Source organism: Ictalurus furcatus, chromosome 18, assembly GCF_023375685.1.
Source record: "Ictalurus furcatus strain D&B chromosome 18, Billie_1.0, whole genome shotgun sequence".
Lineage (NCBI taxonomy): Eukaryota > Metazoa > Chordata > Actinopteri > Siluriformes > Ictaluridae > Ictalurus > Ictalurus furcatus.
The window spans coordinates 1,479,332-1,493,624 of NC_071272.1; the positions used below are offsets into that span (position 1 = coordinate 1,479,332).

The 14,293-nt window shown below is 41.8% G+C and overlaps 1 protein-coding gene across 10 annotated transcripts in view; it reads left to right on the plus strand.

Moving 5' to 3' along the window:
- The first annotated feature begins 1,264 nt into the window (after positions 1–1,264).
- The window catches only part of cdk5rap2 (CDK5 regulatory subunit associated protein 2), a 43,670-nt gene continuing 30,641 nt past the window's right edge, over positions 1,265–14,293 (plus strand). For 5 of the 10 annotated variants that reach the window (XM_053649285.1, XM_053649287.1, XM_053649290.1 and 2 more), the window contains exons 1-13: positions 1,265–1,299; positions 6,754–6,818; positions 6,954–7,018; positions 7,497–7,607; positions 7,754–7,830; positions 8,001–8,118; positions 8,295–8,476; positions 9,108–9,249; positions 9,395–9,448; positions 12,795–12,929; positions 13,316–13,435; positions 13,547–13,639; positions 14,020–14,238. In XM_053649285.1, coding sequence (XP_053505260.1) covers positions 1,280–1,299; positions 6,754–6,818; positions 6,954–7,018; positions 7,497–7,607; positions 7,754–7,830; positions 8,001–8,118; positions 8,295–8,476; positions 9,108–9,249; positions 9,395–9,448; positions 12,795–12,929; positions 13,316–13,435; positions 13,547–13,639; positions 14,020–14,238 — 1,401 coding nt within the window. In that variant the 5' untranslated portion in view covers positions 1,265–1,279. Of the gene's footprint in view, positions 1,300–2,825; positions 2,994–3,781; positions 4,245–6,753; positions 6,819–6,953; positions 7,019–7,496; positions 7,608–7,753; positions 7,831–8,000; positions 8,119–8,294; positions 8,477–9,107; positions 9,250–9,394; positions 9,449–12,794; positions 12,930–13,315; positions 13,436–13,546; positions 13,640–14,019; positions 14,239–14,293 lie in introns of those variants that run through there. The other 5 variants (XM_053649291.1, XM_053649295.1, XM_053649292.1 and 2 more) reach the window with 4 other exon arrangements.

The window sequence follows — 14,293 nt, forward strand, 5'->3', positions numbered from 1 at the left end:
CTTTGCTGTCATACCGACTGCAGGTGATGGATTCGGTGTGCATGACGGGCGTGTCTGCGCAGGTGAGCGCCACCGTGAAGCTGAGATTTATGAAATAGAGCCGCGGAACCATGATATCACCGCGCTGCCTTGATTTGCATATGGAACCCTTAACTCCACCCTCACTGGTCACATGACCCGCAAAATATGAGCACACCTGGCATTGAAGGGGTGGGGCATGTCTCTGACAAAGAGTGTCACGACTTGTTTTATTTTGTTCAGTGTTTTGTTGTTGTTTTTTTTAACCGCATGTGGCACTTTTTCAGTTCGGAAAGAGATGGGTTCGGTTCTACTGTAGTATTATTTCACTTTGAACACTCACACAGATGCACACACACCCGTGCTTGACTTAACACACACTAAAAAGTGTGTGTCTGTGTGTGTTGGGTTTTTTGTTACCTCTACGCTGCTGATTCTTTTTCTCTAATAATGCTCACTATAGCAATGCACTATGACCAGTGCTATGTGCAAAACTGCAAAAGCACATGAAAATGTGTGTGTGTGTGTGTGTGTGTGTGTGTGTGTGTGTGTGTGTGTGTGTGTTTTGGAGTAGTTAGTATGGTTAGATGCTGAAGTGAAGTGAAGGCCTTTGTGGATTACTTTAATCACAATTTAAAAGCTTTTATCATGGGACAGGAATGTATTTGTGTTCGCTGTCTGATTTGTCCTCCACTTCACCCCCTCCTCCATTCAGTGTTAGTCTGTTCTTTTCAGAGGCCACTGACAGTATTGATGTACTTCTGCAATTCTTCACTGAGCAACATGATTGTCATGGAAACTCTCTGGTTATGTTGTGTGTGTGTGTGTGTGTGTGTGTGTGTGTGTGTGTGTCTGTGCGTGCGTGCGTGCGTGCGTGCGTGTGTGCGCGTGCAGTTCTTCGTTTAACATAAATGTATAGACTGTAAAGACTTTAGCTTTACTTTTTCTTTTATTACTTTTTCACATATTTATTTTAAAGAGGAGCCCTGATAAATGAATAAATTATTCAAGCAACGTCGGTTTTGTATAAATCCTGTTCTTTTTCATGTATTTGTTTGATTGTTTGTTTGTTTGTTTGTTTGTTTGTTTATTTATTTATTTATTACATCCTTCCAGTGGACATCCTTGTGCAGTGATTGGAGTGAAATTCAAATGGGAAGCGTTTCAATTCATCTTCACGCATAACTCCGGACTGAACCCCAGAACCTTACGAAATCCTTTTATAGTTACTTTTATGCTTATTTGGATTTCCAGGGACAGTATGAAGTGCTACAAATTTGGGTAAGTAAGATTATGAAGTTAATTTTGTGTGGGGGGGTAAATTCAAATTTTTAACAACAACAAACAAAATGACAGAAAACTACGATTTACTGACGATGGGCCGTTGAATTATTAGATAATAATGCACACCCTGAGGTGTAACCACCTTACTACATTACTACCCCAGGGTGTGCATTATTTTCTAATCTTACAACGGCACATCGTCAATTATCTCTTACTTAAACTAATATTTTGCTTGTGGATGTTGTTATATTATTTAAAAAATGTGTGGCACAAAATTAACTCCATAAACTCCATACTATGTGACACCACTACAGCAACCACTGATGCAGACCAACAAATAATGTAATAGCCTCACTTTAAAAAAAAAAAAACCCAAAAAACAACAACAACATACAATAATATATCATGACACGTATGTATGTATGTATGTATGTGTATGTTTTGCCATGCATGCTTCAAACAATACAATGCATTTACGCTTAAGAAGAACTGTCCAGTTTCTTTAAAAGACAGACAGGATATATTTTTAAAATAATTTTAAGATTGGAACTTTCTGCGTGGTTAGTATTCACCCCAGTGAGTATTAATGCCACACCACTAGGTGGGAGTAAAGAGACAAGGTTTCCAACAAAATGGACCACAAGAAGCATTAAGGAGGATTTGTCACATTTTCTCATGTTTGTGATGTTTTAAAAAAAAAAAAAAAAAAAAAAAAAAAGTCGAGCTGTTATTCTTAATGATGTTTTGAGCGTTTAAGCTAACAATGTTAGCATCGTTAGCATTCTAAGCTACACGATATGCAATTCAGCTGCTTGAAAGCCAAGATAGAAACACATGAAAATTTGGGTCATGTTGATTTCTGAGAAGAGTCAAGAGTGCCTTTGCTGTCCTGTTTTTCTTTGAAGTGAAATAAATGTATCTACTTGATTTGTTATCTACTGCAGGCCATTCAAACCTTTATACATTTACATATGTGCCCAGGAGAAACGTCACAAATTCTGTGTCCAGCTTCATCCCATTAACCAGTAATAAATTACACACATTACACAATGACTTATATCATGGAAAATAGCTGTCAATGTTTATTCGGTTTCTTTATTCTGTTTAAAACTGGGGGTTTGTTTGTGTGTGTGTGTGTGTTTTTGTTGTTTTTTTTTAGCTCTCAAGAGACTCATCTGGCTGTGCCAAAAAATAAATCTTCAGGAATTTGATCACAATGAGTTGGCAACAGAAAGATTTGTCGGCATTTTTGACAGGAAAAAAAAAGTTTATATTAGAAAAAGATGTTACAAGCAAAGCATTTCATTCGTGACTAGACAAACATTTCAAACGCACTGTAAATGATTGACAGGCTCCACGGATGAAAGAACCAATAACAGTAAAAGGAACTAGACTAGGATGCGTTTAGTCCAATCACTGAAGAGCAGTGCAGCACGTGGCCCACCCCCTCAGGTCCCTGCTGTTGCTGGCGGGTAGTGACGTCACTGGCTCTAAAATGGCGGCACCGAGTCAGCTTTGAAATTTTCACTTGATGCTCGGGGTTTTTTAAAAATATATATTTATAATAAACAAGAACCACAATGGACATTTTTTACACTGAACTTGTGGATAAATAGGATTATAATTAGCAAAAAAAAAATGGATTCGGTGGTAGGGGAGGATCAGACGCTGCCCTTTGACATCAATGGGAGGTAGGCTAGCTCAGTTCATTTGAAAAATAACGCCTTGTGTGTGTATGACAGGGCGGTCTAGCTAACATTGTTTTTATGTGTTGTCGCTACGTTAAACAAACAATTCTGCAACTGACTTTTGTCACACGTTTTTTCTCTAACTCGCATAGACCCGGACAAAACCTGCAAACTATCACTGATGTTATTTGGTTGCCGTTTTATCATCTTTGGTACAGCTTTTACTAGCCTTTTACTAGTCAACTCGCCTGCACTGGCTGAAAACACAACATAACACAGCTCGCAAAACTAACTTCAACACCCTTATAAACATCCATTTCAAGCATATTGTCGGGGAAGTCCATTAAAAGATAGATACAAAAAAAAATCATCATAAGTTCAACACTTTTTCTGCTGGCAACGGTAGAAACGATTCGGAGTCGACTCCACACAGTGAAATGACTCGTTCGCACAGGCGACGTGTTATCAGATGACACTCTGTACTACAGTACATCAGTAATATTTTACTGATGTAAAATATCTTTACTTCAGATTGCTGCACGTAACCCCTTCTCGTTCATATTATCAATCATAACAGTGTACCATGTAAGTAATTAATATAGCACGTATTTATGTTATTGTTTATCGGAATGAGAGAATCATTGAATGAGATTAATGAACTCATGGTTTCGACTCAAACAATTGAATTCTGAATCAGAGTCGACTCTAAAATGTGTGGACTCGAACAGCCATACCGTTTACACTTGCAGTTGTTCTGTACATAACGTGTCTGTTCATATAGTTCCTTATTTATCCTGGGTATCAGTAGACGTAAGCTAAAGTCTATTTTGATTCTCTAATCCGTACATTCCGTCTGTCTGCGTTTACAAATAAATCTCGATTAAGCAGATTCCGCTGAAATGTGCCGCTGATTTGCGCTTTCTGCCTTTTGGTGAGATCATAAAGCCCGTTAGCGTTTCGTTGCCTACTCATAATAAAAACATTTCTACGCGTTGGCCGATGATACACGTCATATCCGCCGCCACTTCCGCTTGCCTAGGCTGAGTGACTTTATTGCGCAGTGACAGTTATTTTAGTTCCCGCGCTTGTGACCGTGTCTCGCGCTGTCATAACAAATAGCACGCAGTTAGCGAGATAGCATCGCCGTGTCAGAAAGAAAGAGGAAATTCGCGTCAGGCGGACCGGAAAAGATGTCCTTCTGGGTCATGTAACGGATTCCCTTTCTTCTCACTTTGAAAGTAATCCAGTAAGTAGGTAAAGTTTAACTTTGTACTCTTCATATTAGTAATCTTTGATTAATACGTGTAGTCTGCGTCCCCAGACCGCGTACTAGCTCGGTATATAGGCTAGTATTTATTAAATAAATAGTACTACGCTTCTAACGGGCTTCTTCTCATGGGTTGTCATGGCTACCATGGTAACCATGGTAAATAGATTTTTTAAAATGTATATATATCTATAAATATATATATATAAGTACTGCGCTACATAAATAGTATGTGAAGTTGCTTTACAGACTTACTGTTTACATACAGAATAGGACGGTAGTATGGGTTCATCTGACTTGGCGTACTGCTCCTACTTTTTAGTATGCTAGTGTGCGACTTTAGAGAGACAGCTGAAGTTCTGAGGAAGATGAGAGATCATCTTTGGGTTTGTTTGTGCTTAAACACGGGCTTTTCTTTCCGGTGTACATGACCGGAAAGAACAGGAGCATGTAGTAAGGTGAGAATGATCTTAGCCTCCACTGTCCTTATGGTGCTGATGAATAAGTAATTAAGCAGAGCTGTGGCTGTTGTTGTTGTTGTTGTTGTTGTTGTTGTTATTAATAATAATAATAATAATAATGCGCAGGTGGCTAACCGCTGTGTGTCTTTTATGTTCAATTATTATTTTTTGCTCATTTGTGATGGTGTATGAAGTCTTGTATTTCTTTAGAGAAGAAGAGGAAGTAGGGTGTTTAGGAAGAGAGGGTTCTGTCCTCGCACACACACACATATACACACACACACACACACACACACACACACACACACACAGAATAACATAATTGCTATGTATGGTCAGAAACTGCACCTGCAGTGTATTTGCTAGGGTCATGCAGTATATTGTAATTGTGCACACACTCAGAATTAAATTCAATAAACTGTTACCGAGGGGTGAACGAATGAAGGCGAGAGAGATCTCACTTCATTTATCCATCCATCCATTCTCCATACCGCTTATCCTGCCCGGGGAAGCCAGGAACCTATCCCAAGTCTCGCCTATATGGGCTTGTTGGGCAATCCTGTTCCAAAACCATGGGTATTAATTTGAAGTTTTTAAGGCCTTTAATTTGGGCATTCATTCTCCTGGCATCCGCCAAACCTGAATTCATCCTTCAGGTTGCCAGATAGTGAAGCGCAGTTCATCACTCCAGAGAACCTTTCCGCTGCTCCAGAGTCCAGTGGCAGCGTGCTTTACACCTCTCCAGTCATGCAGCTGTTAGCAGTGGGTGTGGCTGAAACACCTGAACTCAATAATTAAGAGGGGTGTCTGCATACTTTTGGCCACGCAGCGTAGTTAAAACACAGCTCACACAAAACTGCGTTTTTCACAGAAATATAATAAAGTATAAATAACATCATTATGTTTTATCATATTTATACATTTGCGAGTCCAATCAATTTTTTCCATTTGTTACAGGATCAGTTCAAATTCCTTCTTTATTTTTTTCCTCTGATATCCAATCCACCATTTTATTTACATGTATTTTTTTTTTTTTGCTGGATTCAGCCCGATACGGTTCCTGGGTATCGGCTCGGTGCCATCTTTTAATCATTTCATTCAGTGTCGTGTTTATGTGAAATAAGTGTTTGTTTATATGCTCAGGATGGAACCCTGGCTCACCTGTACACGTAAATAAATCTTTACGTAAAGCTGCCTTAGTAAATCAGCGAAATCTTAGTGAAATGCTCTAAACTGAATAAAACCCTAGCTGTGGTGCTAGTGTGGTCTTGCAGGTGTGAGGACACAAACCTCAGACAGAAGCACCTCTTTATCCTTTCCCCCCGATGTTTTCATAGCCTGCTGCTTTTTTACTTTTAGCTGACAGTCTCAACCTGCATGAGTATTTCATGTAAATTAGATATACGTATATGAGGGTAAATTGGGACTTGTTTCCACGCAGCTGAAGCGGATTCATCATTTGCGCTCAGATCACTGCTCATTTCTCCACAGCTTTTATGAAAAACGGCTGTTGTGTTGTAGAGGTCATAATCCATGCAGTGCGAGTACTTGGGGAAAGTCAGGAGTCTGGCTATATTATTCTTATGGTGTGCAGTAAGAGCTTCCTGTGGAAAGGGTTATGAACAAACACACTGGAGATGAACCTTTTTAGTCACTAGAAGTAGATGGTTTTCGTGGAATTGTATTAGCTTGCCAGCTAGATTGCCTTAGGATCACTCCATGAATAACATCCATCACTGAGTAGCACTGTGTGTGTGTGTGTGTGTGTGTGTGTGTGTGTGCACTAACATACATGGAGCCGTCAATAAAAGCACCATGAAAGAGCCCCTCTACATTTAAAAGGGTGTGTGTGTGCCCGTGCCCCGTGGTCTCTGACGATTCTAAAAGGCTCATGGAACTGTAGTATTGAATGGTGCATTGTGTATTTGATGTGATGAGTGAGTCTTTGTTTATTTTTCAGAGCTGGTGTGTGTATGCATGTGTAGTTATTTATGTGTGTTAAACCCCCCCTGTTGGTGTGTACCTGTCATTGCAGCTGCAGTATCTCCAGGCTGCCGGACTCTCTGAACAGCGCGGACATCACCATGGACAACATGACGGGTAAGACACGCAAACTCCCGTATGAGCCAGCTGTGTGTGAGAGAGAGCGCCATGTGGAAAGAGGACAAGTGGTGTAGCTTGTGCGCTAGTTCTCTTTTTCATCACCCGGTACTTCCTGTCTTCTCTGTTCTTCAGCTCCCATGTTCCCCGGGCAGAAGATGTCTCCGAGCAAAGCCATAACAATGAAGGACTACGAGAATGTAAGCAGTACTTACACCATGTTGATTTGTGTAACACTCTAGCCATAAGTAAAGCCTTATGTTAGCATGATTTTCTTTCCTTTAGTCATTTTTAGTACTTTTTTTTTTGTGATGCCAGCTACATTTACTTTCCCCGCCTGTCGGTGTTTTTACAATGTACAATACACTACAGCATGTCTTACCCACCTCTGCCCCAGATGTTGGCACACAACGTCTACAACCCCCATCCACTCCTCAGACACACAAACCCAGAGGCTGGTAGTTGTCAAATCACCCCCTTTTTCTGTGTAGTCTAATTATACCCACATTAGTCATGTTTATTCATGTGCGGTTAGTGCAGTCCTGAAAAGGGTCAGGGGAAAATAAAACAAGAAAAAGAAACATTAATGAGGAATAATGTTAAATACACAACAAAAAATAATTGAAAATAAATGATGGTTGTGCCTGTGTGACAGAACATGTTTTTTCTGTCTTGTAGCAAATCACTGCTCTGAAAAAAGAAAACTTTAACCTGAAGCTGAGGATCTACTTCCTGGAGGAGCATGTGCAGCAGAAATGTGACGATTCTACTGAAGAAATTTACAAAACGGTGACAGGCACTCCCTGACACACACACACACACATGAAACAATAGTCATTGTCTACCAGACTGCACCCAAATAAATAAATAAATAAATAAATGGTCTAATAATCCTTCTGTGTGTGTGTCTTGGGTCTTGTGTTGTCTGTGTGTAGAACATCGAGTTAAAGGTGGAGGTGGAATCTATGAAGAGAGACCTTGCTGAGAAACAGGAACTGCTTGTGTCTGCATCGTAAGTCCCACCCCCTAGTCCTGTCAGTCAAAGCACTCATCACTGTCCACTCAGGAATTCATTAACAACGCCACGTTACATCAATGATATTTACAACCGGTGTGTTGATATGAATACGGCTAAGATATACATGCACGTATCTTTTAAATAATCTGTGTGTGTGTGTGTAGGAAAGCGCTAGAGAGTTTAGCTAACAGAGATTCCGGGGAAGGCCTGAGGGAGCGCGCTCGGAGAGAGATGGATGCACTCCGAGAAACATTCAATGCCAGGATCAGAGAACTGGAGGAGGTATATGCGCGCACTCACGCACACTCACACACACACATACACGAGGAGAAACGTTAGCTCTACTCCTGTCTTTCTTTATAATATAATATTTAAAGAAATGCAAGACAACAGCTTTCAAAGTTTACTGCTGGGATGTGAACCAATTTAAGTGGACTTTCTTCTTTCTTTCTTTCTAGTCTCTGCGCTGTGCAGAGGAGGAAGTGGAGAAGATGGCTTCCATCGCGGAGCAAGAGAAGCTGCGGAGTCTAGGTTTGGAGAAAGAACTTGAAGCTGTGGGTCAGTCAGGACCTTTGCACCATGCTGGCTCCGCCCCTGGGCAGGACCACAAACTCCAGCAGGCTCTGCAGGAGAAAGACCGGTGAGCGAAGTCACGCCTTCGTGTGGGTTTTACAAGTAGTGACTTAACTAACATCAGATTTTGAACATGGGTATACAAACATCTAATGATACAGTTAAAGATCAGCAGCGATTAGGCGTGGGCAAAATAGCCAGAATATTTATTCTTGATTATTGTTTCTTGGAGAACATTAGATCAGCAGTTTCTGATGGTTTGATACTCAAACCAACCCTTCTGGTACTAACATCCATGCCACGATCGAAGTCACAGAGATCATTCTTTTTCTTCATTCTGATGTTAGATGTGAACATTAGCTGAAGCTTTTGACCCAGGTGATTTTTTTGCATTGCGCTGCTACCACATGATTGGCTGATTTAGATACTTGCATGAATGTGTAGTTGTACGGTTGTTCCTCATAAAGTGGACAGTGAGTGTGTGTGTATATATATGTAACTACAACGGACTCCACTTTTTGAACATTTCGGGGCGTGATATTAAATAAAATAATACTAATCCTGTGTCTTTGAAAGTTTGAAGAGGATTAGATCAGAATAAATTGACTGGGTTTGTTGAATGCGGTGGTGTTTTGGAGTTACACAAATCTTTTGTGGCAGCAGTCTGGTTAAAACAATACTTCTTCCGTCTTCTCTAGTGTGATCGAGCGCCTCCGGGAATCCATCAAACACCAGGATGCTCTGATTGGAGAGCTTCAGGAGAAGGCCCAGGACCAGCCTATTGCAGAGCAGATGGTCCAGCTCAACACCATGATTGGCCAGAAGGATGCAGAAGTACAGGTCAGTTATTTATCACTGTGAGGACTTTTAAATTAAGTAAATATGCATTGCTTTATTATGTACATTGCTGGAATATATATATATATATATATCTACACACAAAAACTGTGCTAAAGATCTAAAGACCTGCTCTTTGCTCCCGTAGGCTCTAAAAGAAGAGTTGGATCGTGAGAGAGAAAGGACCGAGAAGGAAAACAAGGTGAGAGAAACGTTGTGTGTGCAGTCACTTAAAATTGAAGATTTACTTCGAAACATTAAAACCTCTCTGCTGACGTTTGACTTATTTATTGGATTAATTTCAGACCCCGGTGAAATGACTGTTTGGGGATATGGTATATACTATGGCATTAATTCTAAGTATTAGAATTTTACAGTAGCAGCCATGTTGGGAGACGTTGCAGTGAGCTTTTGCATCATTTTGGTAACCATCAGTGGAGAAGGAGCTTGTCATGTTGGTTTATTTAGCATTCCATATCAACACACAGTGAGTTGGTTAGAGTTACATTTATATAGAGCTTTTCTAGAGAATCAAAGCGCTTCACATTGTATGGGGGAAAACACCTCAACCACCACTAGTGTGTAGCGTCCACCATAGTGTGCCAGAACGCCCACCACACACCAGCTGTTAGTGGAGAGCAGGGTGATGTAGCCATATTCTATATTGGGGTATTAGGACCCACACAGACCACAGGGTGAGTGCCCTCTGCTGGCCTCCTTAATACCACGTCCAGCAGCAACCTTAGTTTCCCCCAGGAGGTCTCCCATCCAGGTACTGGCCAGACTCAACCCTGCTTAGAATTTCAGTGGGAAACCAGGCAAGAGCTGCAGGGAGATATGACTCTGGCTTATGACAGGGTGTTCATTAAAGCAAAAGGTAGGATGTGCAGCCAGGATGTCCATTTAATATTTTCTTACAGTATGTAGGCTTTCATAAATGTCTTCATTTTTGTGTACCTGTTTGGGCAGACACAATGTTTGGTTGAATGGCGTGTGTGTGTGTGTGTGTGGGTGGGTGTGGGTGGTTGTCAGAACTCTTGCAGTGAGGACTCTAATCTCAAACAGCAGTCAGATTTGCTGCTGATTGAAAGAAAGAATTAGACACAGAGACTCAACATTCACCGACGTGTGTGTGTGTGTGGTGTTTTCTGTTTGAGAGATATAAGGTCGCACAAAATGCATATACAGTGGGATCCAAAAAGCTGAGGCATTTTTCTTTCTCATTTAATTCATGCTTCAGTGTTGGAGAAAAAAATCTCAAGGCAAATATGACCTTTTAGTACAATTTGCTTAAATTTAAACGGTGACAGAAACAGCACAGAATTCTAAAGCTTTCTGTTTAATTCTAGTTTTAATATGAAGGAAAAATTCCTATGTTTTCAGTGTCGTGTCAGACTTTTGGACCCCAAAAGTATGTGATTATTATTTGAGAACAAGGAATTTTTTACAAGAGAACATGGCGTTATGTTATCAAACACACGTGCAGACACGAACATTGTAATAAAGCTGATGCATAATTATCTGTATGTTAAAGCACGTTGTGCATGTTGTGCTACAGACTTTTATTTATTTTTTATAACCTGTCCAGATTTTCTCACTTGTACTATGGGAGAACTGAGTTTGACGGATATAATGAGTTTTTAAAATCAGAATGTTGCCCCACTACAACCGAGAGTATTGATTGTGTTTGAGTTTGAGATGAAGCTCTGCTCCCCTGGACACTTGGGTTAGAATGCAGGGACTGGATTAGTGTGTGTGTATGTGTGTGTGTGTGTTCACTCATGAGTGTGTCATTGGATTTTGTGTGTGTGTGTGTGTGTGTGGTTGGATTAGAGGCTTTATTCCACTGTGCAGCTTTAGTGTGCTGCATTTGGCTCAGATCTGAACAGATAGCAGAGATGAAACGATGAAAGAGCGAAACGACAAGAGAAAGGAAACAAGAATGAGTCGGTTATCTTATTAGAACGACTACAAGCCGTTTTGTGAGCTATGTGAAGTAGTTCTGAGTAGTTTGTGTCAGTTGTGCGTGTGGTCATGTGGGAACCGTGTCGCGTTTGTGGTGACCGCGTGCTAGGTGCACAGTGCCGGTGGTTGTTTGGTAAATGTGGACGTTTGCGGCCTGCCGTGGTTCTGGCCCGTGTTTTGGGGTGCAATCTTCCTCGAGATGGGAGTGACGAACACCTTTGTGGAAAGTGCACGTTCCTGCTGGAGCGTTTGGTGCAGTGCGACAACGCCATGGAAGACCTGCAGAATACCCACGCGGCGCAGTTGCAACGGCTGCAGCGGGAGAGATCTAGACTCGGTGTGCTCATAACGCAGAAATACTGGAGGAATAACGCAGAAGAACAGGATCGGTGCAAGAAGCAGAAAACCGGAACAAACCGGGAGTTTCAGAGCCAATCGGCATGCGACCACGGCGCGGTCCAACTACAAAAGAAAAGTGAATCGAAACAGTGGCGGAATGAGGTCAAGCACCCTGAGTGGCCAGAATGGCAACGGAATAAAATGCAGCGACGCCTCAACGGAGGAAATACAAGGACCACACGTCCTGGGTCAAAGATCGGCATTTCAAAGGAGAGCGAAGGCCAACGTCGGAGAATTAATCAGACTCCGTTGAGGCGCAGTGTCTCACTCAGTTTTGGGCGGAGGCTATTGGCTCAGAATTCTACGGTGACCAGGTTTAAAGCAGAAAGTATCGTGGGAACCGGCGCTCCTACGCCAAGCCACGAGTATTCCGATCTCATCCTCAGGAAGGGCGCTTTAACGTCATGCGCCATTTCTCTCAGCCCTACTCAGGCCATCACTACACCCCCACGCCTCGGGCAGACACAGCCACTCAGCAGCTCGTTGTTGCCATTAGGTGATTTACTGCAGATGCTGCGGGGCATTAGGCCTCGCCCACTGCCGTGGACTGTGGGCACTCGGATTCCTGTCCAATTAAAACCAAGTGGTGTGTCTGGACATGCCGGTATGGGTAAGGCCAGACTGGCGAGGGCGGAGCAAGCTGTGAGAGAGTTGGAGGAGGAGTTTAACGATGAATACTTAGCTCTTAAACCAGAGGTACACTCTTTAAACTACATGACGTTTTGTGTGTGTGTGTGTGTGTGTGTGTGTGTGTGTGTGAGTGTGTGTGCTGTATACGTATACGTGACTTCCTGTTTATAATATCAGCGTCTGTCAAACTCACAGGTTTCTGTATCATACAGCCGTCGTCAATATAGACCGACTTCCATAGGATGGATTGAATCTAAATCTCAATAACTTAAAAACCAAAGTAAATAGTGTTACTGATACCAGTCTCAAGTTTACTAAAACTATCGAATACAATAAAAAAAAGATTTAATATCTATAATTTAACATTAAAAAGACTGTTTAGGTTCTGTAGGTACAATGTTCAGGAATAAAAAGGCATCATGGATTTAACAAATAAATACGATGTGTCGTGGTACATACAGTATGTCATGTGTTTTTAATTCTTATACAGTTGTCATAACGGTCCGTGGGAGACCCGGCAATCTCGTGATCGTGTGTTTGCGTGTGTGTTTCAGGTGTGCGTGGTGAAGCAGGATGAGCTGAACATGCTACAGCAGAGAACCAGGCAGCTGACCGAAGAGCTTAACTCCACCAAGAGCAGCAGTCAAACACTAAAACACAGGCTGGAGGAGATGGACCGAGAGAACAAGGTACACACACACATGCACATACACAAACACACACAACACGATCGGTTAGTCTTTTTTTTTCCTAACCTAATCTCCTTCTCAAAGGAATTGGATTTTAAAATGTTCTGAACTTAACACAGAATTACGTCCTCTGCTGTGAACGCGAACATACAAGTACGAGGCACGCCGTTCAGCGTTCTCTCACTAGTGTCGCTCAGACAAGAACGTGTGTGTCAGAAAGACGCACGATGATACGCCTTCCCAGTGTGCCGGTCAACTAGGAAACGAAGGAAGCCCTGTTAATATCGAAGCCCTCGCTTTGGGAAATTTGTTTTTTAAAGTGAGTCGTTATTAATGGTGTTTAATGTTTCGGTCTCATGCTGTTTTCCTTCCTTATTACCCCTCAGGGCCTTTCTGGACAGCTGGAGGAGAAGGAGAGTGAGCTAGCTGCAGAAAAGAAAAACGCCACCAAACGAGACAAGACCATTCAGGGCCTGAGCATCCTGCTTAAAGAGAAAGAACGACAGGTCCCGATTCCCTTCCGTCCCAAACCAGAAGTTTGAACAATATTAAAACTGGCTAGAACACTGGTTCTACTACTTTTTTTATTATTATTTTTTGGTCCGTTTCTCTCTCAGGTGGATGAATTGTATGGGAATCTAGAGGAGAAAGATCAGGCCTTAAGCCAGGCCAGGGATGCTCTTCACAAAGCTCAGCTACAGAAATACCAGGTAAATAGTATGTGGTGTTTTTACTTCTGAAACAGCAAGGCATTTGAGCGCTATATCACCTTCGATACTTGGCTTAATTTTGCAATATTTGTGTGTCCTTTGTTTTATTCCTCTTATACCACAGCAGTTGGTCAATGCTATCAATCTTATTTTTTTTTAACCCTGTTTGTTTGTTTGTTTATTTGTTTGTTTGTTTGTTTATAGTTATGGTTAATGTTGTAGAATGGAAAACAAGTTTATGTTGTCACTTATGTTCTATGGCTATAAACAGCCCTTAGAGTTTCTCTGTAACATGACAAGCTGCAATTTTTTGGTTTCTGTAGTCTTAAGTACGTGTGTGTGTGTGTGTGTGTGTGTGTGTGTGTGTGTGTGTGGTGTAGGGTGGTGAGGAACAACAGGCCCTGTTGCAGTCGCAGCACGCCGAGCTGTCTCGTCTGCAGGCGGAGTGCCACTCGTCCCTGCTGGAGCTTCAGCGGCTGCAGCGTGCGCTCAGCAGCAAAGACGCACAACTGGAGCTGCTGCAGCAAGACAAACTGCAGCTGGAGAACGAACTGGAGCTGCTCCAGCAGCACAAAAGGAAAGGAGACAAGACCATTAATGTTAGTACACATTCCCACACACCCACTGAGCTGTATAAATGACTCCTGTACAATA